The sequence below is a fragment of the Adelges cooleyi genome, unplaced genomic scaffold (genome assembly GCF_023614345.1).
Source record: "Adelges cooleyi isolate 19-005CV unplaced genomic scaffold, UGA_ACOO_1.1 ACOO_flye_CR_arks_rails_tigmint_CR_PRNA_108, whole genome shotgun sequence".
NCBI classification, from domain to species: Eukaryota; Metazoa; Arthropoda; class Insecta; order Hemiptera; family Adelgidae; genus Adelges; species Adelges cooleyi.
The window spans coordinates 14508227-14534840 of record NW_026095761.1 but is presented as its reverse complement, the minus strand read 5'-3'; the positions used below and the strand labels follow the sequence as shown (position 1 = coordinate 14534840).

Sequence of the window (26614 nt, the reverse complement as noted above, 5' to 3'; positions counted from 1 at the left end):
TAAAAAAATATTAATGTACCAACTGTAATAAATTTAAAATGATTAAACATACTTTATTTTTGTTTTAAATCGAAAGCACAGTTTAGTAGTATCTTGTACTCAAATAGCATCCCTCATTTTAGAATATCATTGCTAATTCCTAATGCACAAACACAACATTCGTTTTACATCTTGGTAAAACAAAAAAAATTAATACCAAATACTAAAATATTAAAAACTTATTTCATGTTTGCAAACAAAATATTTAATTTTAGAGTTTTCCGTATTTGACGTGTGGCCACAAATATTGAATTCGATAATAATATAGAATTATACAATATAGAATTATTCTACTTGTGTAGATCTATCATTTATTAATAAATGTTTTTCGGTGTGATTTTTAGGGTGGCAAACCATATTACAATACAATTTTGTTTAGTTAACTGTTAAACCAATTACAGCGCTATCTTCAGACACCATTTTAGATTGTTGAATGATTTATAATAACCGCAAACTTTTCTCTAGAACTTCCGTTAACATATTATGTGGCGTTAGTCATTCCAAATTATTCATCATGTAATTATTCTTAAAAAAAATCTGTCACTTGATGTTTAGTGCAGTCGAATGAAAACCACGCACATGTTTAGCAGACAAAGTAAAATGATGAATCATATTCTTGAGATTTATTATTATAAAAAAAAAAAAAAACAACAACAACAAAGCATATAGCATATAGCATGCTTCCAAAAAAAGAACATTAACCGTGCATTTGAGTAGGTTATGATGTGTCCTTCGACACTATTCTACAGGAAATATTATGTTGTTTCGCCAAAATTATTAATGAACATATCAAATTTTCAAAGCTAAGACCGTTCTGTTATCAACCGTGAAATAAAGTGTCAACAATTTCAAACCAAAAAAAAAAAAGACCAGCCAACCTATGGTGTTTAATCATTAAGGTGGGTTTTATTGGGATTATGTGTGCTGAGTACCTCGAAATTACTTATTATAAACGACAAAACATGTAAACAGTGTAGAAATTAGCTATTTTTAAAATGATATTAAAACAAAACAGAAGCAACATGCTTTCACAATACGAAACGTTGAACGTGAAAAGTTATAAAACGCACAAAATGCGTTATACTAAAGCGAAAATATGCAAATATATTTTATACCGGCAATTTCCTTAATGAGTATTTATTATTACTATAAAAACATACGGTTGCTGATTAGATTGTACTTAATAATATAATGTTTTTGTGAGCAAGAGATTCGCGTTTGGCATTCTATATTTTAGTAAATACTAATAACACACACATCAGAGAAACACACTGCAAAAATATTTTCATTGGATTCCCCTCTCTCTCTCTCTCTCTATCTTAATTCATTATAACTTGTATACCGACTAAGTGCAAAAACGCTATGCCCTATTCACTATTGTACGACGTTGTCATAGCGAATTTCGCTGAAAATCGTTGAAACCGATCACGTTTATTTGCCTGTTCTGAGACCCGTAAAAAACCGTAGCATCTTGATAATATTTATTATGTCTTCTAATCGCTTTCTATACTTTACTACACAATGTGAAAAATACACACCCGATTTTACAAAACACCGTGCAGTTGACCATATTATGTTACTATGTATTGTGGATGTTTTCGTTTTCTATAATATAATAATACAGTGTTTAGCGAAATCTTTGATGCAACAAAAAAACCGTTGTATCCAATAGAGCTGGGCCAAACATCTTAGCATGGTATAATTAATTACTAAATCATATTTATTAAACAGCAGCGTGTGCAGGAACAAAAAAAATTGTAAATGGATGATTTTCTTTTTATATTCGAAAGCACGATTTTTAAAGAAATTTTGTAAGCATGACGAAAAATTACTATTTTATTTACTTTAAAAAAATCCATTATAATATTTATATGATGTGAATATTTAACCACTTTTTACACTGCAAAACTCTTTTATTATTTTTCAAAATGGTGATGATGATGGTGATTAAAAATGTCAATTGAAGGTTTGAATCTGTAAAATAAGAAATTTTAAATGAAAGTTCTAGTTTTAAAGTTTTTTTTTAAACAGATAAAATAAAAGTGCAAGTACTTTCAAATACTTTTTTTTTAAATTGTATACAAAAAAAATGTCCTAAAAGATAATATAGCAGTCCAACTAATCCTTAACTAAAACTAATGTAGATAAGATAAAGATAACATAACCTACATGGTTAGTTTAATTCTACAGTATGTATCTAGGTATAAGAAAAGATGAAAAGGGTTTATCTAGATAATTTCCAATACTGCTTGTAGGACACCGCATTAAACTATGGGCAGGTGGTAAATGTGTAGGTACATTTAATCTACCAAGATCTACTTCTATTCCTCGTACTATCAGACCTAAAAATTGTATTATAAGACTTTCATGTTTCATAATTGCTGTATGGCTTATCATCTTAGCTTTTAGAATACCTATATTATCTTTCACATTATACTTATATTTTAAATATTGTTTCCAAATTTAAAAGGACCATGAGTTTAGAATCGTTTTGTTTGATGTTATAATTGTTCAATTTATGTACGTTATTCACACTGTTAGTATCATATTGACTATTATGGAACATTCGGCGCAATAGATGTTTTTCAGCATTTTGTTTACATACCCACTTCGGTCCTTGTAAGATAAATACAACAATAATTATATTCTAATCTAATCCTAAGTTTAGAAAACGTAGTCCATTTCTAATCATGTGTTCGAAACGAGCCAAAGCCGATAAATAGTATTATGATAAATTCAAAATATTTTTTTTTAATCTGGTTTGGTAGAATTTAGCAGGAGAACTTGTTTCATAAATAAGTCGTTAAGTAATAAAGTGATCTAGATTTTAACGTTTAACAAGGACATTAAAATTTGACTTAATGTTTTTACAAAACTTTTTCACACGGGGTTTTACGTGTGAAACATCACATAATGAATTAGTATTGGTTAAGAGGGTTTATCGGTTGAGTCGATAAAATAATAATGTAATATTGTATAACTGATTAAACGGGTTTTGTGGTAGCCAAATCTTGTATTGCCTATTTAGAAGGTGTAACGCAGTCTGTTTGTAACTCATCCGTGTATAAGATACCAAACACAGATTTACTCATTGTCAGACGTTGGTGGTGAAAGCGTTTATTAGATAGTTAATAACGGATTGTAGGTAGACGAGGTCTTTGTGTTCCTATTGTGTTAATTATTTGATCTAAATATACAGAATATTTCAATATTCCTGTTGGCCCATTTAAATAATAAAATTGTTAATATTGCACAATGCAGATATAATGATTTAACTCGTTATTATGGCTGAAATTTCAAAACGAAATACTTGATGGAAAAATAAAAATCATAATTAAAAATGTTTTAAGAAAAAAAAAAGTTACATTTAACGTTGTTAAATGTTTTATCTAACTTATATGTTCGACTTTCAATAATAAAAATGCAATAAAATCCAAAATAATTGTACTTTACAAGAACAATTTCGTCGTATGTGTTATAATAATGCACCTGCAAATATGTATGACATTATGTTATTGTACATTAGTAAAAATAGTTTTTAAAAAAGTATAACTGTTTATGTGTTTGGTGTGTACCTATTTTGGTGTATTATTTTTACTGCACATGCACCAAGCTTCTAACGGTGCTATAAACATATAAACGAATCAAACCAAAATTCCTCTGATATTTTCGAACAACTACAAAAAGCTTTATGAGTCGACACTATTCTCTTATTATTGTTTTGCTTCGACCGGATTACGCTTGTTTTGTAATCCCAAATAATTACTCTGCAATGTATTAATTACGCATGACTAATGACTTGTATTCAAAAATATAAAGATTGAAAAATATTGCGCATGGATTGAGTTTCGTTGTATTTATTTCTCCTTTTGTTATCGCTTCATTCTAAATGTGTTAAATACTGATGGGATTTTCAAAAAATTTTAGTTTTAGTCAAGTTAAACAGTGCTGTCAAATTACGTACACATTGTTGAGCAAACATGTAATGACCATTGGAAAAAAATTGTAATTGAACATTTCGAATTTTTATGACGTGTCTCTATTTGCATATTACTATATATTTTTGTACCGTGTTGCCAAATGCTTTTTTTTTATTTACTGGACCAGAACACTGAAGTTCAAAATGTTTATAAACCTGACGTGTGAAATTCCTATATATACTGTGCCATAAACAAACATTCGTGTCGACACACAAATAACGAACAGCTGTAGACGCGTACCATCGCGTAGAACACCCGTTCGAATAACACTAATTAAACTATTTAAAACAATCCGGATTTAAAAAAAAAACACTATTTTAGCCACTTAAAAATCTTATAAGCATTAAATATTTTTACAGTTTAAGTAAAAATATTTAATGCTTATACGATTTTTAAGTGGCTAAAATAGCGTTTTTTTGTGAAAATTTGGATTTTCTTATTTCCATCACTAGTAGGTATACATTTTTCATAACTTAACAGACTGACTGTTTTGATTATTTCATTGGTACGATTTGACAGATTCATCGAAAATCTAATTCTATAATCATTTGTAGTTATTAAAATATTGGAAATTTTGATGAAAACTAAACATATACTTGCACAAAAATTATTGGTTCCCAAGATTTTTCTATAAACGAGTAACTAACTTACAAGAAAAATATGATAAACAGACCCTAACAGATGACTATTAACGTAACGGATGTTTTGCCAATTTTTTTTACTCTTAAAAGTAAAATATTACAGACGTTGACGTCGATGAACTTGATAACTCTTAGGTCAGTCATAAAGAAACAGGTTTTGTCGATATTTTGTATGCCGCTTCATTGAAATACCCGTTTTATTTTTTTTAGGTTTACCTATTCTATTCTAAAGCTATACGACGGTGTAGTACATTTAAACAGAATATAATATACCTTTTATTTTCTATTTATCAGCTGTTCATGATCACGACGCCGAACCAACCCAATTGCATTCCAGCGAAATCAATAGATCCTACACAATCTTATTGTACATTGTATTAATCTTAAGCCTATTATTTCATATTATTATGATTATCATGTGAAATGCATACTATTTGGATCAGTTAAATGTCACGTGACGATGACCGTCGTTGGCCGGTTCGTTTGGGTTGAATGAAAGTAGAGAGAAAGTCACGGCCGTGTGCTTAACTCGCTAATTTCAATAAGTATGTCACAAATGTGTAGTTCGACTAATGTAAATATATTACATTATGTAGGAAACGAAATTGTAAGAAAAAAATGTAACAATGCATCTTATAGCAACGGACGATATCACCAGTTAATTGCATACAAAAGCCATTAGTGAAAATGTACATGATATTACTTATTATTGCGGAATCCTTATTCAGTTATTGTATAAATAATTGGATCAACAATCAATCGCTAGATGCGATAACCTCAGGGTGAATATTATGTTATCAATCCACGTGTCATATTATTATCTACTTAATATACTTGTAATTTTCGAGGTATAATGTTTTATTAAACGAAATCTCAAAAAACAAAAAAATACTTAGTGGTTTTCGGGTGATCCAAATGTCAATCGAATGGGTATATTGACATTTGACACGGTAAAGTACGGTATAGTGCAGTATTTTGCATTTGCACTATTTCGACCTATGAGCGATTTGTTTTGCAAATTACATTCACCATTTTGGATTTTTCTGTTAACCTCATCAACGCAAGCAGAGTTCGTTAAAATATCAGAAATTTAAATTTAATATAGCCACTCCTCTCTTTTTCTTTTCGCCCCCTTCTCGGCTAAAGATTTAGGCTATTTACGCTTATGGAATACCACTTTAATACAGTACATCAAATGAGATTATCATAATACAATATATTATAATACATGTATATCATATCTCTAGATTAATTGTCGAATAAATTATTATCATATAACGCACTTTCGAGTGTATTCATATAATAATGTAAATTATATTATTATATTATATAATGTATAATAATGCGACTTTTCCGCATTGTCCGCACATACCGCACGTGATACCTTGTAAGTCGTTGTTACCAAAGGTTTGTAGTTTCGTCTATCGTCTCCGTCCAAAAAACCCGTAAAACGTTAATTTTTTAATACAACAATAAGAACAATACCAAATTGGTCGATTAAGCGTGTTAAGAAACATGTGTGTTGACAACAAGCTATTTTTAACGCCAATATTGTTGCCTACACCACATAATATGCTTAGGTGGCATATTATGTGGTCATAGTGGAACACAAAGAGAGTTGGGTGACACCGTCTGAAGTATACTTATTGATATTCTTATGATAGTTAGTCGGGACGATTTATCAATATTGTCTTAGGACTTAACGCTTAAGGTTTGGCTAGATAAGCTAGTTAAATACTAAAATGGAATTATTCAATAACGGAAATACGGTAGGTAGTTATTCATTTTTTTTTTTTAAATTACCAAATATGTTAAGTACACCTGTGCTCACAGACAATCAATACCGAATAGCCTAGCTGGTCTGGCGCACAATACAATGTATATCAGCTATCGTTGAGATTACCCAACATGTTTATCCGGAATGCGATTACTGCTTTTAAACGGACACACGTGACCGCCTCAGCTGTTATTTGGATCAAGTTCTTTGTTCGTCACTAAGCAATTCAGTTTTTGCACTGTTGCTATTGCAAAACTATACTATATTGATAGTAGAAGTGGCCAATGCAATGACCAAACGGTGTGTTTAAACCATTTTTTTTTTAGTTGTATCAAAACGACGAGGGTGTGTGTACCATCACCGGCTACTAAACGAGTACAATAATCAAATGGGGTCCAATAGTTAATAATTATAATTTCCTCCCCATTGAAACTCGACTCCGGTCCCCTGATGCAGTCAGTTAATCATTGATTTTGTGTTAGCTACACACTTTTATTATAATATTAAAGTGGAACGAAGAACTGCGGGTTCAATGACACTTGAATAAAAATTTAAAAAGTCCCGAGTACTCCCAAAAAGGAAGTCGCGTTTTCAAAATATATAAAACGAAATCGGTACCACAAAAAGAAGAAGAACACATATTATGTTAGATCATATAGCATAATATATTATTATGATGATTTAATTAGATCTCGCTCGTCTCCGTTTCAGACATGATAATAATATGCTGTGTAAACTATTATTGTACTTATCGTATAGTCCTGTATAGTGTTACATTACAATAGAAAATTTAATTTTTTTGAAAAAAATCCATGATAAACGGGAAAAAGAAATAAAGAAAAATAAATTAAGCATATGGTGGTCGATAAGTTTAAAAGCCGTTGAAGTAAAAACTTCTTTTAACTGTTCTATGTTCTGCTTTAATATTAAACTGCGTTGATTTTTTTACAATTTCAATTTTTAACTCTACTGCATTTATGACGTTTTTATTTAGGATTCCATTCGATTTTTTAATGTTTTACTTTGTACTGAGATAGCCCACGGTTATCGTTCGAAGTTAATCGATAATGAACACTATTACCTATACTTATAAAATGAGTTAGCATTATGTAAATACGTTTATTATACTCGGATAATTAAAATAATTTATAGTTGATGAAATAACGGGATTAATCGTTACGCTAGTTGGTATTTTATCGTAAAATATAATATTATATGTAATTACTAATTAGCATGGATAATTTTAGTCCGTATCATATTAATATGAACCAACCTTGCGCCATTTCAAAATAATGAACAAGGCGACGTTTTCGTCTTGTAAGAATATAAATGCAGATCGATTGTTGAAACAACAATAACTTTAAAACGACAGGTATATTAGCTGTTGCGCATTAAATAGACCGTTGATATGGCCTTATTCATATTAATTATCAAAAACAACTTGATTTTGAATATAAGTGCCACTTGTACCGCTTATTTAAATAAACAAAATAGTTGAGTAACAGCGTTGACGTGATGCACAAGCCCAATAAAATCTTGATTTTCAGATAAATACCAAACATTTGTTGGGCTTAACTAGCTGGATTTCCCCCCCCCCCCAAATTTATCGTTTTAAGTTCTCAACAGCAGCGGTGATCAGAAATAATTTTTATCTATTCTGTTCGCTGAGAACGATAAATTGTGCAGTTGAAACTTTGATCGACACTTAAGTCGTTCATTCAAATCTCCCGCAGCGTGTCCTACCGGTTAAACACAAAACGACAAAAAACACGACGTGTATTTGATTTCGAGGTCAAGCCGAAGCGACCGTCGTCGGACACAGTACTTTTTTCTTATTGTTGCTCTCACGTTTTTTGCTTACTTATAGAATACATCTGAAATGTTTAAAAAAAATGTACCGAAAAAACGAAAATGTACTCCTATTTCGTCTGGATACCCAAAACCGATACACACTAATTACTTTTTGTGTTGAAAAACGTCATCAATTATTATAGAATCACATAAAAATAAACTAAAACCAACTACTGAACTTCTCTCTACTCAGAAATCGCAATATTGTAATTGTATTTAGCATGCAAAACTCACCATTGAATCAAAGTTCAAACAAAGATGCGGGTATAATCCTCGGCAATTGGGCAGGTATCTTACGGTCACAGAAACGAAGTGAGATAACAACGATAACAACGAAACGGCCAACGGTTCAATGCAATATAATAGTTTAAAACCGCAGTAACAAGTTATATTATAAGTAATTCGATTGATAATAATATTTTGCTTTTGCTTTAGACGATAAAATTATAACAATAATAAACTAAACAAAACAAATCAAAATAAACAACATTCGAAAACGTACGCACTAACCCGACAACGTCACGACACTCACTGCTGAGTGCTAGTACCTCGTATACTATGTTACATTGAATTTGAAGAAAACAATTCAGAATCTCCCCTCTGGACAGATGGCAGACCGTATACTATACAGTATACACTACTTCTACTGCCTACACAGTGCATTACACCGTATAGGGCAAACAGTGTTGCCGGTTGACCGACACGAAATTATCGGCGAACCGACACAAGCCTACTATACCTATTAATGTTATAGTCGTCGCCAGCAGCACACAACTAACAGGTCTCTGTACTCCCACTGCCATCGCCAACGACGTTTTTGCCATGTGTGAGTGAGTTTTTGCAATAAACAAAGAATTCGTCATTATTGCAACGGGTTCGCCTGTCTGGACTTTTATCCCATTTAAGAAATTAGCTCCGTAATGCTTGCCGCATATTTGTATATTTTTTTTTTTTAAAATGGTGAATTTTTTTATAAAACTTTGTTAATTTTAAATAACTGTTCAAACATAATTCTTTATTGAGAACTTAATCGTGAAAAAAAATTATTAATCACAACTTTTTGTACATAATGCATGTTTTTTTTTTTACTTGACTGTAAGTATGTAATTCTTTTAAAACTTAATTTATGTACATATTTTTACCGAAATATTTAAAATTACAGTGTTCAATAAAATTTTACTTTTTTTTTTAACAAGATGCGTTTTCAGTTATATTTTGTAATCGAATACAAGGTTGTAAAACCCCTTATTTGTGGTATTTTCAGTGTTCTGGTCATTTAAAAATTATTCTAAGATTTATTAGAAAAAGAGTTTATTGTTCTTTTTTCTTAACCGAATTCAGGTCGTCTGGCGTCTGCCTCAGGATTAATTGACAATTTTTAGTTATTTTTTACAGACAAAAGATGATTTGGAAATTTTAAATTTTCATTCTATAAACCACAACTTTGTATGTGATTTAAAATTGAAGTTCCAGAAATTCTAAGGCTAGGACCAGATATAGCGAAATTCTGATAAAGGTTTTGTTATATATGATGACCACGCTATCAATATAGGTAAATTTATAAAAATAAATATGGGCAGTGTTTCCGACGACTCGAGACTGATGACTATACAATTAAATTAACAATAACGCTTAATTGCAAAAGGTAAAACAATATAAAAGACAATAGAATTCAATGCTATTTTGTCAGTCGACTTCTGTGCACTAGTTGGTCATCAGTCAAAAGTATTCGGTTGTCGCTGTCCGTTTTCCAAGGCTTAAGTTCAAGAGTTTGTTTGTTAAACACCTTGTGCTTTTTCCTTTCCTCGTACACTTGTCTTGTGATTCGTTTACACAGTGCACATTCCTTTTTAAAATACCCGAGTCTTGCGATTCGTTTGCACTTTGTTTTTATTTTTTAAATGTAAACAAAATTATTGAAGCGTTATGCTATTTATTATTTACACCTTACAGCGATTATAACAGTATTCTGTAATGCAAAGACCTGATCAAAATACGAATCGAATATCGAATGAAGACAGTGCAGTAATACCAGAAACAGGATTAAGAAACGAGTTGTTGTAAATGGAAAAAATTTGGGTCTTTGAAATTTCGCGAGAAAGAGAGATCGTGTTCCTATGCGCTTTAAGTGGGTTATCTGCGTTTGTCATTTCATTTCTACCTTAATATTTTACCACTTCTTTATAATTATTACAATGTACAAGTTAGTTTATTTTTATTAAACAGTTTGAAAACAAAATAGTTTAATCTAAATAAAAACAAAAAATTATAATATTTTTTTTAATAGTCAGCTTACATCAATGTAAAATGCAATGTGAAGGTACCGTATAAAATAATCGTAGTTTTATAACATAAACAAAGACTGAAGTCAATAAGTTAAATACGTCCATTTTCTGTAGCTTCAAATGAATGTGTTAAAGATTTCATTTTGTTGTTACCTTATCTAAGTGTGGAATTTTAATTAGTTAGTAAAATTAATAAAGTAAACGTAATTGTTTATTTATTATTTCTTTTGTATCTGTAAACTTTAAGTAATAAAAAAATGGAAGTTCTTTTTTTTTTTATCTTAGAAATGAGTAATTATTTATTAATTGTTGCTAAAAATAATGAAAAATGTTATCGCTCTTTAAGGCGTGGGCATTAGGTTACCTATGACGTCAATGGTCAGGATTATTTGCGCAATACCATCGCTAAGTCATAACCCAATGACTATTAAATGGTTTTTCAAAAAGAAAATTGAGGTTAGAATAGATTATTTTGAGGATCACGTGACTCTTAAAATTTTGTGCGTGTAAGACAAAACAGTACTCGGGAGAGTTGAACACATTTCTAAATGAGCTTAAAAGTTTGAGACTTTTTATATTTAATAACTTAAAACGATGACCGCTAAACTTATCAAATAACATGTTATTGACAGTATAGCAATTTAATTATTCTTTAAACTTTTATAAACTAAATAAATTCTATATGAATTAAAATAAATATTTAGGTACTGTCATTATCAAAATTATATTTCAACGTTATTGTTCTTCAAAAAGAGTATTCTTTTTAGTTAAAATTGGTTTTTGCTTTTGATGAACCAGTTTCAAAACTTATTCCTTTTCGAACTATTTCCAAGAATTCGGCCTATTTGGAATGGAGGTCCTTTTAAACACTAAGAAAAATCAAACCAGAGATGCTAAATTGAGATCTAAATTTAGAGGTTTAAAGCAGTACGATTAATTTGATTAAAAACTGATGTCAGATATAATATATTTGTGTCTGTGGGCCGCATGTATTAAAAAATGACTGCATTTTATTAAAAAGTAGTAGCGTGTTTACAATTAGCAGAGGTTATTTTCAAACTTAAATAATGTTACAGACACAATCAATAATTACATAATTGATTAATTTGTCTACTTTCGATAATCTCACAATTTTATTAACTATGTATAGAACAGTAGTCCATAATTTATCATTATTTTTCAAATAAAGTATAATGTTGTAGTTAAATGTTTATTTACAAGTAGTTCAAGGCATATTATAGTCCAGTTAATAACTTTGGCCCTTGAAACTGATGCATGAAATAAAAAACGGCCTACACTTTTTAACATATTTTTTTTTATTGAATGAAATACAACCTGTATATAAATACTCGATATTATAAATCACTTAATTTAATAGTTAAGCTAATCAAATTTTTTTTTTCAACTTCTCATTAATAAAACAAGGTTTTGCTATGAAAACTTGCGGCCAAGATGAACCGGAGAGTTATTAACAGAGTGTTAATAAGTGTTAGTAGTTAAAAACAAAATTACTAGTTCTTTTAACTGCTATCATTTTTAACGCTCAATTTAATATAAATTTTATTAAAATTTATAATAATCTAGTAACTTATAGTAATAGACAGTAATTACAACACAATAAAATAAACAAAATAATTATTGTGATTTTTAATCTGAACAAGCGGCTTAATACACATTGATTATAATTATTTATAATCATATAAATTTTATAATACTTAAAAAAAATTGTTTTTAATAACTAACAAGTAGCATACCATTATAAAGTCAAACATAAAGCAAAATATTTTATCGAATATAATTTTATTTAATGATGTTACTCTAATGAATATTGATAACGATTTATTACTTATTTTTAATTTAATATAATCGTGGTAAAACAGATAATTTGTAATTGTGTAAAACCATTACGTCAAAAAAATTGCCCTAGAACTTGTGAACTTTTATCTAAACACTTAATGTTTTGTTAATGAATTAATGTTATTCTACGAGTTTTAATACTAGGAAATAAACGACGATAACAACAGTAAGCAATTTTTTTACTATGATCAACCACAGATAATAAACTAGATTGCTAACTGGCGATAAGAATTGAAGCCAACGGTCCGTCATTCTGATGGGATTTATGTGTGTTATCCATGCATATAATATATACCTGTAAATATTTTTATATCAATATTATATATATATATTATGTGATTGTTATAAACATATATTATTCTCGCGTGATAAGGTTCTAATTCCCACCAAGATGGCGGGAAGTGGCTGCTTCAATCTTCTCTATTGATGGCATGTACAGTTAGCAATCTAGTTCATTATATATTATATCTATGTGATCAACATAATTTAAATGTATAATTTTTCAGATTAAAATTTTAAATACACATTAACTATTTTATTTGACGGAGTTTGCATCGATAACCAAACATGCACGAATGTGAGTGCTGTTGTATGTTGTGTTCCAGTCACATTGAGTTTTTTCACCCCACCACTCATAATTACCATTAGGTTTCTCAGAACGTGTTATATAATTATTAGGAAAAGCTTTTAGAACCAAACGAAACATCTAATCCAAAAACAACTAAGCCCGCAGTTTTATTATTTTTATTGTATTACATTATCATACAAATGCAAATATGTAAAACTAATAAAAATATTATTTTTTGAAATGCTATTAATATCAAATCGAGGAGTGCAGAAGTCGTCAAACGCGTTTAGAATCGATTACCCAGCCAATAAGTGATGATGATGGCACTAATAAAATAAATAAAGTCTAACGACCCTACGGAATCGGCATTGTTATAACGGCGGTAGCCTGATGACATACATTTAACTAGCACACGTTAAAAAAAGAAGTTGAATCGATAATACTAGTGAATTTTTAGTTGCACGACAAATTATTATCTTGATTACATAAGTCTGTCGAGACCTGCCAAGATTTATTATACTTACATTTTTCGGTACAGTTTACACAGAAAAAATACATAGTTTGTCCAACTAATAAAATTATGATTAATATTGTAGGGTACCTATTAACACAGTAAATTTCTAGTTGGAACAATTTAATTAATAGTTAAAATATAGAACTAAGCATGTATATACAAATTGCATTTTACATTAACGTATTGACTAGTAACTAATTATGTATGTTGGAAAAAATCAGTAAAAGTGACATGATAATTATAAATTATCATTTACCAATACACGGCTAAATCATTTTAGTTCGATTAGTAAATTCTTGGAGGTAAAACATGTACATCAACCTTGTTCATGAAACTAGAAAACTTCGCAGTTTTACCAGCTAATTCTAATTAGTTGAATCATATACAAATATGACATTTGGGTTAGGTTATAATATAGTATTAAGAAATATTTATTAGTTTTTTTTTTTTATAAATTTCATACCAAAATTTGTAGATTTTTTAATAATTTCATAAAATTTACCACGTTTGTATGCAGGTGTTACCGCACATTAACTAATTCGAGAATCCAAGTTAATCCAGGAATTAGGTGCATCATATAAAATATCCAAATGCTAATCAATTTTGTTACAATAAAAACGTGGTAATAAATTATAAATTAGTTGCCACGTTTATCGTGTACAATCTATTTTATTAGTTTACATTAAATTAATGCGAATAAGTTAATCTGACAACGCAGTAAAACGGTTTTTGCAATGCGAATTAGTTACTTGTTTACATCAAGTCGATTCTAATGACTAATCTTTACAGCGATCAGCAATCGAATATACTTGGGGATAACGTGGGTAATCAAAATCGTTGGCAAAAACCGTTCGTGTTTTACATTCTGTTGTGTATTACCATATTTTTAAACGTCATGAAACGCGATTTCGCGAACAACATCAAACGATGTCACGAATCATATTTTGGAGTAATGTATTTTACACACAACAGTGTACATACATAGATATGTATAAGCTGTTACACCGTTACCTACAGTTTACACTACTTTAGTTACACAATATACCCACAGCGTCTATCGAAACCACTTTTATATATATACGTATAGGGTATATACGAACCGTGTTTTTTTATTGTCATTTGTGTGTACGGTATTCGGTATAGTTTTATTGTGTATAATAATAATAATAATAATATATAGTAGCCGGGAAGCATTTTTGGGTGTTCCAAAGAATTAGTCGGTGCCAGGCGGAGCGATTCGTCGTTGAAAGTTCAATCGTGACGGCACTCCATAGCCGGAAACCCACTCGAAAGTCTGTTAGTTGCTGTTGTGATTTTTTACCGCCAGCGATCAGCCAAAAAATAAAAAGGTACAAGTACAATAATTATTATCGCATTACAGTAGTTATCGCATCTTAATGATATCACCCCACTAATAGCACGTCGTATATTTTTTAATGAAACACTTTTAAAAAATACCATCAAACGGTGTACTCTCAAATAATTGGAACGCCCTATTTTATTAATTAAATATATACATTTATATAATTGTTTACGCGCATAATATTTTATAATAGAATATATAGTATCGTGTATACATATAATTATGCTTTGTATATATATATATGAAAAGCGAGATTCTTTGTTATGATGATTTTAAAAAAGGTTTTCCATACACGCGTTCACGTGTTACATATTAATTTATATTGCCGCTTTCATTCACGCTTGTGTGAAGAGGTCGTTTACATTTGCCCTACTTGACTTGTTCATTAATATTGAAATTCGGATTACGGCGATTACCAGGAAATAGTATCCTGATAATAATTATATAGGCTTTTGCCGGTCGGCTTGCAAAGCATAAAATGTGTTAATAACTCTAGTTTTGGATCGAAATAGCATAACGTCAAGTGTAAAATATCAGAGCAGTACAAGAGTACAAAATCTATTTAAGTCATCGTGTATTATAGCAAATGCAGTCATAGGCCGACTAGAATTCATCTTTCTATTTTATTTTATTCGTGTTTTTTTTTAGGCCGTTTGATGTTTTAACGCTTATTAGAGTAAATCTGCGTAACCTAACCTAACGGAAAATTAACGAGAGAAAACCCAACAAAATGGGTTAGTTGATTTACATTTTCTTTAGAAAATTGATTGTAAGTAAGGTCTATATATTGCATGTAAGTAGAAACCGCACCTATCGAATGGAATGAAAATGTTATGCCACTTGTATCTTTGATTAAAAAGTTAAAAGAATATCACCATTGTTTCCGGCACCGCTGGACCGTGAACGACATTAAACGTTTACGAAGGTCGAACAACAATTACTTAACCCACCTATTGGCGAAAAACAAACGGCACGGTTAAGTATATTATTAATTGTATAGTAATTTGTAAAAAAACAATTTTTTTAAACTCTTGCCGAATTCAATTGGCCGCGCCTAACGTATTGGGTCTATCTAATGTCTTAGTGCAGTCTTTAACGACAGCTATATAAGAGTGTGTTCGCAGGAGTGAACCGTTTCGGTTGAATAACAAACATTGACATTAACTTTATACCTAAATCGTGGTCCGAGGGTTAACAACGATGGCAAATGACGAACAAGTATGCGGTGGACGGTGTTCGGCCTCAGAAAAGAAAAAGGGTCGCACGTGCGATGAACAGAAAGAAGTAAGTTCAAAGATGATGTGTTAAGCCCAACAAGATTGGCGGCCAACATTAGATAGACAGCACAAAAATGTTAATATTTTACAAATATTTTTTAAATATATAATAGTCATTTTTTGACTACAAAGCAATTGAAGGGCACGGGGACAGAAGGGTAGTAGTCCATCTATGAAAATTTTAGAGTATAGCAAAAACAAAGTTCGTGAATTCCTCTCCTTCTTACATAAGAACAAAAAAAATCACATTAATTCTATTCTACTGAAAAATGTATTTATTTAAACAATCTATTGACATAAATAAAAAAAAATTAATAGAATATATTGAAAAAAAAGTGTTCATAAATTGACTACTACCCTTCTTCCCCTGAGCCCTTCAATTGATAAGTATACAATTTTTTTTTAAAACGGTTCTTTTAAGTTTGTTCAAAAATATTATAAATCTAATATTTTTATAATTTTTTTTAAAAATAACTATATATTTTTAAAATTAAATCCCAGTCAACATAGTAAAAGACGTTAGACTTTTTTTAATTATTTTTCATTATTGTATATTACCAAAAAAAATAAGAGAACATATTAGAATTTAAAACGTCTATGTGTGTAAATATTATAAAAGTATACATTTTTCGAACAAATCGGAAAAAAACATAGAAACTATAGTTAATGTTTGGAGTGTAGGGGAAATGTCTAACAAGTATTTTTTTTATAAAAAATAAAATTATAGATACTTGCATCAGTGGTGGACGACTACAACCCTTGGGGAAAACCAGGACACGGTGCCCCTAACGACGATGGCCTTAGGAAAAGGAAAATATTCCAGGACCCTCCTTCACCGCCTTTGAAGGTAAACACATCATTAGAGCCACGATTAATGGCAATGAATCATTTCGTTTATTTAACGGTCTTAAGTGTAACAGTCAATACAAATTATCAATAAGTCGGTTAAAATTTGTTTGTACAAAAAAAAAAGCTTATGGGTTCTTAGCAATGTCAGAAAATTAATTTATATTTTTAATTTGATTTTGTTTGTACTAAGTAAGGTGTAAGTTAGTAAGGTAATTTTTAAATTCCCATTTTCGATGTTTAAAGCTATTAGATATTATAAATCAATAAATAGACAATTAATGTGTCCACTGTTTACATAGTATTAGGTTTTTCTTAACTCTCCCTCGTTAAAAAAAAGTTTGACCTTAATAGTATTCGTACTTACACACTAGATCAACTGTCAGATCTACTGATATGGTAGAGTTATACAATTTAAAGTCAAACAAACCTGAAACCTTTTTTATGATTTATCTAAAAATTATAGCGTGTGGTATTTTAAAGTTAAAAAAAAAACGATACATTTTTAGTGTGTCTTCTCACATATTTGTAAAAGTGAACTTTTTGTTTTATAAAGTAGGTACATTTGGCGTTAAGACGATAGCTGGCTATAGTTCATTTTAAATAAAATTTAAGTATACGATTTATCAACAAATAATTATAGGAAGTCAGCAACGATGTAACAAAAATGGGCAGACCTGGAGGAGGCGCGCCTGTTAAAACTACTTCTGGAAAAATGAGAAATTTCAAAATCGAAGATCCTCAATTGCGGTTTCAATTTCACGCGCCCGACAGAAACATGGTGGACAATGATTTCAGATATCGCACTTCGATTAAGGAGCAAAGAGTGTACAAATCGGAATTGGGTAAGTCGACGATAATCGTAGGATAGCCCCTTCCTCTTTAATATCCAGTTTGAGAAGGATACGTTTTTCAAATCCCCCTTAAAAATAATGGCCTGGTTGCTAAACTGCATTTATTTGTGGTCTATTAGAAATTAGAGTGGATTTAGCCCCAATTTAATATTCTCACAGACATACAAGTTTTTAATCAAGGAAAACGTGTATATAAAACGAAAATTGCTCTGGATTTGCATTGACACTATTACAATTTTATTATTGATAATCATATAATATCAGTACAAGTAATGGGTACTAATTAAGACAAATTATATTTCGTCAAACCGCGTGACAAGTAACCATATTATTAAAGACACTTTCTAATAATATTATTAAAGTAATGACCACAGTATTATTATCACTGTTCACGACTAACGCAATATTATACAATTAATTGGGGTTCTATCGTTGGTTTACTTAGGTCAGTTTAATTAGGAGCTGCACTAAAATATTACCTCAATTTATATTGAAATTGCTCACTTATTTCAAATGCATATAATCCATATACCAGCTATTTTTTTTTGTCATGAACATATCTTTTTGCAACGTCAAAAGACATATTTATGATTCAATGGCTTTCCCAATAAATAAAGAGATTTATTGTTTGCAAATATTAATATGGACGTAGAATATTGCTTTGCAGCAAAATTAACAAAATGTTTTGTTATTATTATACCTAAATATTTGTATAGTAAGTTTCGTAAACTTCTCAGTTGTATAGCAGTTAAAATAATATCTAGATGAAAATACAAATAAATATATTATATATTTTTTCATCGGATTATAAACCTTATCTTATTTCGTATTGCTTACTCAGTAAGTAGTTTGCTCATGGACGCTATTATTTGCTCGATTAGCATTATTATTGCTTGTTGATTTTTTGCGTTAGTTGTAACAATAACATAACTATGAATTGCTAGATTAAATTATGAAAGACACTTATTGTTAAAAATAATATAGTAATTAGTAGTGTTAACACTTGTTGACGTAAATTCAATTTTAATTAAAGATTACGGGTTTGAACAGGTAATGAAAATACACGGGTCTCCGGGTTTTTATTACTTAATTATAATAAGTAATTGTATAATTTTAATTACCCAGTTTTCTTTTTTACACCAGTACCCGTGTTATCGTAACCAATATCATTGATTATAAACATAATATATTGAATTACAATTGACGAGGAAATTTCTGCCTTATTGCGTTACATTGGCGTTGGAACATAAATACTTTTTGGCTGAAAAAATAATTTTTGGAAAAAATGGCACTTAGAGCCTTTTTTGATTCCACTCTTCAATTTATCAATGTCTCTAGTTTTAATAGTTTGTTGGATATACATTTTTAAAGTTAAGATTAAATGAATTAACTGTATTGAAGATGTATTGAAAAACCTACCAAAATCGCCAAAAAGAAAATGTTTGATCATAAATTAACTCCTGATTGGTATACGTTCAGCTTACAAAACATACACTGTTGTAAATTAAATTCATTAAAAACGACACTGGGTATTTAAAAAAAAAATGAAGTCAAAATTATCACATTTCCATGAATACTTCCCAGTCAGGAAAGTATAAAATTAATAATTAAAAAGTAACGTGAAACTGTTTTGTACATGTTGTTTAGCCATTTACAGTTTAGGGCATTTAAAACTGTTTTTTAAAAAAAATTGAGTATAATATAGTTGAATATAAAATTGTTCCGTTGACGTTACCCTTCCGGCTTTCAATTGATATTGCAAAACAAAAATGTTCTATACCTCTTAATAATTAACGAGCATAATGTCCTCTCAAACAAAAAATACTTGGTTGTACCTTGACGGTATTGTTTTTTTTTATTAATTAACCGCGTGAACGTCATATAAAAATTCAAGCTTACAGCGGCCAAGTGCGTTGTTGTTTATTTGTTTGCCTATACTGATGCCCCTTAATACTGTATTGTTATACAACAGCTGTTGATGTATTTTTTTTTGCAGACGAGATGGTTCGAGAGAAACAAGAAATAGTGGCGGAAAACCGAAAACAAGACCTGATAAAAGACAAACAATTGGTAAGCGTTTTTTTCTTTTTCCTCAAATTTGTAATACACAAAAATATGTCCATACTTGTTTACTGAACGGGTTAGTTGTAAAATGATTTACCAGAGCAAGGTCGCTGATCCTTGGGGAAGACCATGCCCAGGGGGTGTGGTTTGGAGAGATCCAAAGAGTGTGGGCAAAAACTTCTTTCGCTCTTTGGTAACGGCAATATGACATATTGTATTTTAATTCAAAAACTACTGTAAACAGATGATTTTTTTTTATTCTTATATTTTCTTTATCATAAAAATATAGTATTTTTACTGCTTTTAAGTATTCTAGACATGATGCTGTGTTTGGCTATTGATATTACTCAAATTTTATACTATGCCTTATTATTGGCTTATACGTACTAGATGCTAAAAAAATAGTTTTTTTAATACGCTTTCATTTGTAATATTATGGCTAAACAGTTAATATAGTTGATAATAAATAATTACCAAATGTATTACAAAATATAATAAGAGTTGATAATACATTTAATAATATGCTTCGACATAATAATAATAATTATTATTATAAGTAGTTATATCTTTTAATTGTCCAAATAACTCATATAGCATTGCTTTTCTAGTAATTTTCCACCGACTTCGTATGCGAAAATATCTGCAGTCCATGTTTAACTTGAAAACCAGCAAAAAAATTCTATATAAGTATAATCAAAATTTAGAAAATATTATCATAATTATAAATAAAACTATGGCACTATTATGTTCATAATACTTAAACAACATTAGGTTTAATATCATTTAAAATTAAAATTATACTTCCTTACGCAAAATAGTCAGGATTAAAAAATATTTTTTAATTTGAAAATATTAATATTTGTTCGCTGTTCGGGTGTCAACGTATGTAGACCGTAAAACTATACATCTGTCTTTATCATTAAAAATTATAAAGTCTAAACAAAAGTAATGAAATTTGAGCCATCTAATTAAAAAGTTTCAATTGTAGTGGTCCACATGTATGATTATTTGTACTATTTTATATAGTTAAAAAACGCATTCGGTCGATGGCTTAAAATTAATGTTTTAAATTTACTTTTATACTATAAAAAACATTGGGGATAGAAGAATTTAAAAACAAAATTTGTTGTCCGTTTTTAGACCATACTACTCTGCAAGGTGTTCTACGATGTCATAACAATTTGACTACAACACATAGATATTACATGTACATAAATACCTTATAATTTGCTTTATCTACTCTTTGCGTAAAGCTTATACGCTTAGCTATGACAATGATTCTACAAACCTAGCTATTTATTAATTATCTACTTCTCTTTTTTTAATTCTTTTTTTTTATAGGGATTCGAGGACGGTAAAAATATGCATATAGGATCGCACCCTAACGACAACCCTGAAGTCAGAGCCGAGAAAATATTAATAGTAATTAATATTATATTAATTTTTTAATTTAACATTTTTAATTTCATTCATTAAACTAATCTTGTGATCTTATTTAGTTGTAGTTCTTATGACTGTGATTTTCTGTCTCTGTCGATCTGTATGCAACATAGAGACTTATAATAACTTTCTTACACAATTTCTAATACTTAGGGTGGTCTAATTTTGAATTTTTCTGGAGAGTGAGGGGATAATGCATACTTGTTTTTCTTTAAATATTAGGTATACATTTTTAAAAACCAGTTTTTAAAAATGTAATCTGTGCTATGATGGACAGAAATAGAAAATCATTACATTTTTTTAAATTGCATTGAACGTGTTGCGAATTTAATTGTTGGCTCAGGTTTATATAATTTTACCATTAAATCCATTTTAAAACATTAATTTTTCGTTTATTGTAAAATATAAGTAGAAAGAGTGTATATCGTTGACCCTGTCTAGCGGTTCTAACTTTTATATTGTGTTACAACTTAAGCCTATAATTATTATTGTCTTAAATTGTATACCTACGGGCCAGTTATTTTGGATTACCCTTATACGGTGCCGTACGGTCAAATTAAAATGAAGTTAGAAAAAAAATGAATAAAAAAAAAAAATGAAGTACAGTTTTATATATAAAAAAAACAACAACCTACAAAATTATATTTAATATACTTCTTTACATCTCAAGTAGTTTCAGAAAATATACATTTATTTCCGTTTTTGGATTAGAGCAGGATAGAAAACTTTTTCAAGACTTGTGTACATAAACGGATATCTATTTTTTGTTTTTAATAATAATTGTAATTCTGTTTTAATCAACAAATTGATTATATTATTTATATATTTGTTTAACAATTATTACAAATGTTTTCAATTTATAGGAAGAAATCACTGGAGGCGTAGAATTAGCACCGTTGCTGGCAATGAGAAAAAAACAAGAAATTATGAAGTGGCCTTTACACTCAAGCGACGTGACTGAGATTTACGATGCTAAATCTAAGTAAAATTACTTAAAAAATACAACTAATAAAAATAATTTACCTACATTATTATCAACTTTTAATTAAGGAAGTGAGTAGTTATTAGTTGTTAAAAAAAATGAAAGTAGCTTAAATGAGAGAATGATGGAACGGCGGGTGTGCGTGGACTATGTAGGCCAAATACTAAAAGCTTGTTAACTTAATTCGCATTAGGTTGACAAGAATTAAACAATATTATGTTAATTTATAACAAGTTTATTTATTCTAACACAAAACATTAATAATTGACAATGAGAAAATAATAGTTTTAATAATAATAATAATAATATTTCTTTATGACGGAAATAAATTGCAGTTACTAAATAATTTTTTTTTCATACATATAAAGATTCATTATAAGTAATTTAAATTTAAAACAAATAGATATCAACATCATACAATAAATCTAAATGTATAAAGGGAAAAACAAACGTAAATATTACCAACTAAATAATTAATTAAAAAATAATTGAAATTATGTTTTGAAACCATTTTAAAATATTAAAATAACAATTAATATTATTTGTAATTATAAAATAACAAAAAAGCAGAATAAACATTAAATAAATTATTTTTACTTTTAAATATTGTGTTTATTTTTCCTTGTATTTTTAATTATCTATATATTTTTAAATAGAAAATCTGACTATTAGCTTTTATTATACTTATTTATTTATATATATTTTTTTAATTTTATATATACTGCTAATACATGCTTTATTTTTTCGAGACGGGGATTATTTTTGCAGGTTTATTATTATTTGCTAATTAAAAGTTATACATCTTAGGTTCGATTTTGTGTATGTTATGTTTGCGAACAGATACTTATTTTATGTGAATGTTAGTATACGATAGGATGAAATTATACTGTTTATGCCCGTGAAAAAATAAACTTAGGTTTTATTATACATTTTTCCCATGTTAAATATTCATTTTTTAAATTGTTTTTTTCCATTTTCAAAAATGTATTTTTGGGTTTTTTTTAAACTTAAGACCTGAGTCAAAAATGTTTTGCTCTGGTACATAATAATATAAGTGTATGCTTAATAAGCGTAATTCTTATTTAACGGGTTTTTTGCGTACATTAATAATTTCGCCGTCTTTCTAATCTTGTTATAAATTTGTTCGTGTCGAATACAAAGAACACATTATTCTATATTACCTCAAATCGATCATACTTATAGTGGTAATAATTCATTATCATACTTTTTTCCGTCCTGAAGTCTATAGTGAGAGTATATGTGTACGATAGGTGATAGGCCTAATGCTTAATTGTAAAATGTCCATTATGTAAGCTCATCAGACATAAATAATTATACTAACCGTTAATCATTTTTTTCTTTCAGTTTTTCGATTGACGATAAAGAATATAACGAGTTCCTTCAAAGACAGATCAGTAGCCGCCAGCACCGTATTCAAGTGAGTCGGGTCACGTCGCATATTTTAATTTTGAAAAACACTAATTACTTTGATTCAATGATTCTCCACGTAGCACGAACACGAAGAAGAAATGCTAGAAGGTCAAAAGCACAATCAGAACTGGCAAGACTTTTGGGGGAAACCCGGCGGCGGTGCCCCCAAAGGACCGATGAAACAAAAAGAGAACCTCGACTACATTTTATATCAGTTGCCGGTCATCAACCGAATGAAAGAACAAGAAGAAAAAAAGAACTGCAAAGGTTGCAACAAAAAGACGCCGGAAAAATAAGTGTAGCCCCGCGACTTCTCATTTGAAACACATTAATTCACTTTAAAAAAGAAATCTGTACTTAGCTAAAACTACTAACCTATTTTAGCAGCGTATAGTTATACTTAGCGATCACAGCAGCTGCTATTGCCGTAGGAGTATTACGGGTAGGTACTATAACACGGTGTGTCCGAATAGTCCGGTGATTTATACATCAACGATAAAACTTTTTAAGACTTAAGCATAATATACTTTGCTATGTATTAATTGAAATTCGGTAATTTTCTTTTACTCGATACTTTGCGCAATGCTCGCCACGGTCAATACACTGTTGTTACTAGCAAAACACGTTTGATTTGGGTGTTTACAACTTGGTCGTTCTAAAGTTAAAGCTATAAAACATAGCAATAACAATGATGATATAATTATTAGGTCGCATCTTCCCCCCCCCCTCCCCCCAATCAAAAGAGTTGTCATCAACACGTTATCTAACAAAACGGTTTTCGACGATTTCTCCTCTTCGGTCACCAAAAAAAAATAAAAAAAACATTTGACATCACACTACGAGTGGGTTCCGTTGAATAAATTACACGTTATTATTAATAAAAAAAATTCTAAGTGCCCATTGCAGACTCCAAATCCTTAGCAAATCTTATTAATATTACAAATGCAAGTGTCGTGACTCTTGATATATTTAAAATATGCACAATGAAAGCAACAGCAGCTGTAGCTCGTTTTTAATACGTTAAAAATGGTTTTATTGACAAATGATAAAACGCTACTGCTTACAAGTTACAATAATACCATGGCAGAGTAAACGTGAATGACCGGTAAAGATAATGCGACATTGCAATGTGGATAGGACGGTTTGAAATTTCACCAAACGCGATGCGCCGACCATGTTGTATATGATTTTTATTTTTAATACAACGCCCAGGAAATCGAACAACACCGTGTTCTAAGTCATAATAATAGCAGGAAATTGTACTTATTTCCTAAGAATTTCACAATTTACACCTTGAACCCTTACCGTACTGTACATGTCCCGTCCAACAGTTTTGGAATTTTATAATGTTTTTAATTTTCAAAACGTTTACAAATAATTAAGATAATACTCAAATTAAAATAATTGAATCAATTAATTTTGCATTAAAATAATTAAATTTTATTTAAATCACACAGCGGTTATTTAAAATTTATTTTTATAATATTCGTCAAAATTGACAAAATATTTCCAAATTAAATTTTGGCAGGGAATTAAAAATTGGAACATCATTAATATCATATTAATAAAAAAATTATACGTAAATTATTTTTAAACCCTTAATGTAATTTTAATATTTTCTACTAAACTCAACTTTAACCAAATTATTTTGTAAATACAGTTTAAAACCATTTGAATTCGTTCGTTAAATTTTTTTTTTAATTTAATTTACAAAATAACGATTTTTTTAAAGCCAATAATTCAAAATTAAAGGTGTTTTAATGATGTATTATGAAAATATTGAAATAATAAATAATGCATTTGAAATATTTCCAATTATTTAAACATTTTTATTAATTAAATTCGAAACATCAAATTAAATATACATATATATATATATATATATTTTTTTTTTTTTCTAAAGTTGTGTGGAGGTTTAATGGAAAATATTATAAGTAAATTATTTATTTAAAAGTTTAAAAGTAATTATATTTATTTTAATTTATTATACTTAGGAAATCTTTATATTTTGAGAATATTTGATTTCCTGTCAATATGTGACCTAAAAACATATATTACAAAAACATGTATTTATAATACTAAAAATTGCAGCTTACAAATAATTTATTTAGTGGGATTTAATAACTTAACTTGATTTTTTACTAACGAGTTATGTCCAGTCTTGTGTGAATCTTTGACGACCCAGCCAATCGTCCACTTACGCCTGAGGATTATAAACATATTTATTCGTATAATATTATTGCTTACTTTCAGTTTACACCATAAAAGTATGACGAAGCTATTAAAAAATGATTATTTTCCGAAACGGACAACAGTAACGACGCGACGGCCTTATATTACTAAAAGGTAATTTCTTCACTGTTGAAAGTGATTTCCAAAAAATAATCTTTTAAATCTCGATTGAGTTTTGCGCGGGCAAATACTTTGCGTTTTGGGGTTTAAGTACTATGCCGGTTACAAGAAAGTTTTATTATTACCTTAGGCAAATGTCAGAGTTCAAAATGTATTTTATTATTACCGTTACTTCCACACATATAATAAATCACGTGAGACATCGATTGGATGTACCTATATTTGTTAAAGGTTGTGTTTCGTTAAATTTTTATTATTCGTTATGAAATTTAAAGATATATATATATATCATAATTTATTATATGCATTGTATTTTTAAAAATTTAATACAACTAATGTAATATTATAACGTTAACAAAAAAAAAAATAAAAAAGCTTTTAATTTCTGAATATTATATTGTTGACCCGTAAGACTTTTCCTTTGGGTATAGTGTGTTTTTTATTTTCTCGGTCGAATACTTTTGGCACGTTTTACAAGGATAACGCGATGCAG

The 26614-nt window shown here is 29.2% G+C and overlaps 3 protein-coding genes across 10 annotated transcripts in view; 1 reads left to right on the top strand and 2 right to left on the bottom strand.

Annotated features, from left to right (window-relative positions):
- LOC126847366 (protein draper) overlaps window positions 1–8878 on the bottom strand; it is a 30295-nt gene extending 21417 nt beyond the window's left edge. The window contains exon 1 of one of the 3 annotated variants that reach the window (XM_050587521.1): window positions 8523–8878. The gene's annotated coding sequence lies outside the window, so the exon portion shown is untranslated. Of the gene's footprint in view, window positions 1–6032; window positions 6106–8522 lie in introns of those variants that run through there. The other 2 variants (XM_050587522.1, XM_050587524.1) reach the window with 2 other exon arrangements.
- Window positions 1–22599, bottom strand: part of LOC126847372 (Y+L amino acid transporter 2) — a 234813-nt gene extending 212214 nt beyond the window's left edge. The window contains exon 1 of the mRNA XM_050587535.1: window positions 22596–22599. The gene's annotated coding sequence lies outside the window, so the exon portion shown is untranslated. The remainder of the gene's footprint in view (window positions 1–22595) is intronic.
- Window positions 14067–25305, top strand: LOC126847374 (uncharacterized). 6 transcript variants are annotated; one of them, XM_050587541.1, is made up of 11 exons: window positions 14067–14861; window positions 15524–15609; window positions 15677–16159; window positions 16880–16999; window positions 17642–17843; window positions 19849–19922; window positions 20017–20109; window positions 21258–21338; window positions 22220–22338; window positions 23704–23776; window positions 23850–25305. In XM_050587541.1, exons 3-11 carry the CDS (start codon window positions 16076–16078, stop codon window positions 24063–24065), a joined length of 1062 nt encoding a protein of 353 aa, XP_050443498.1. In that variant the 5' UTR covers window positions 14067–14861; window positions 15524–15609; window positions 15677–16075; the 3' UTR covers window positions 24066–25305. The 6 variants fall into 6 exon arrangements, with proteins under 6 accessions (XP_050443498.1, XP_050443500.1, XP_050443497.1 ...); XM_050587543.1 differs by lacking the exon at window positions 15524–15609 and having other exon boundaries at window positions 16000–16159; XM_050587540.1 differs by lacking the exon at window positions 14067–14861 and having other exon boundaries at window positions 15168–15609.
- The last annotated feature ends 1309 nt before the right edge of the window (window positions 25306–26614 follow it).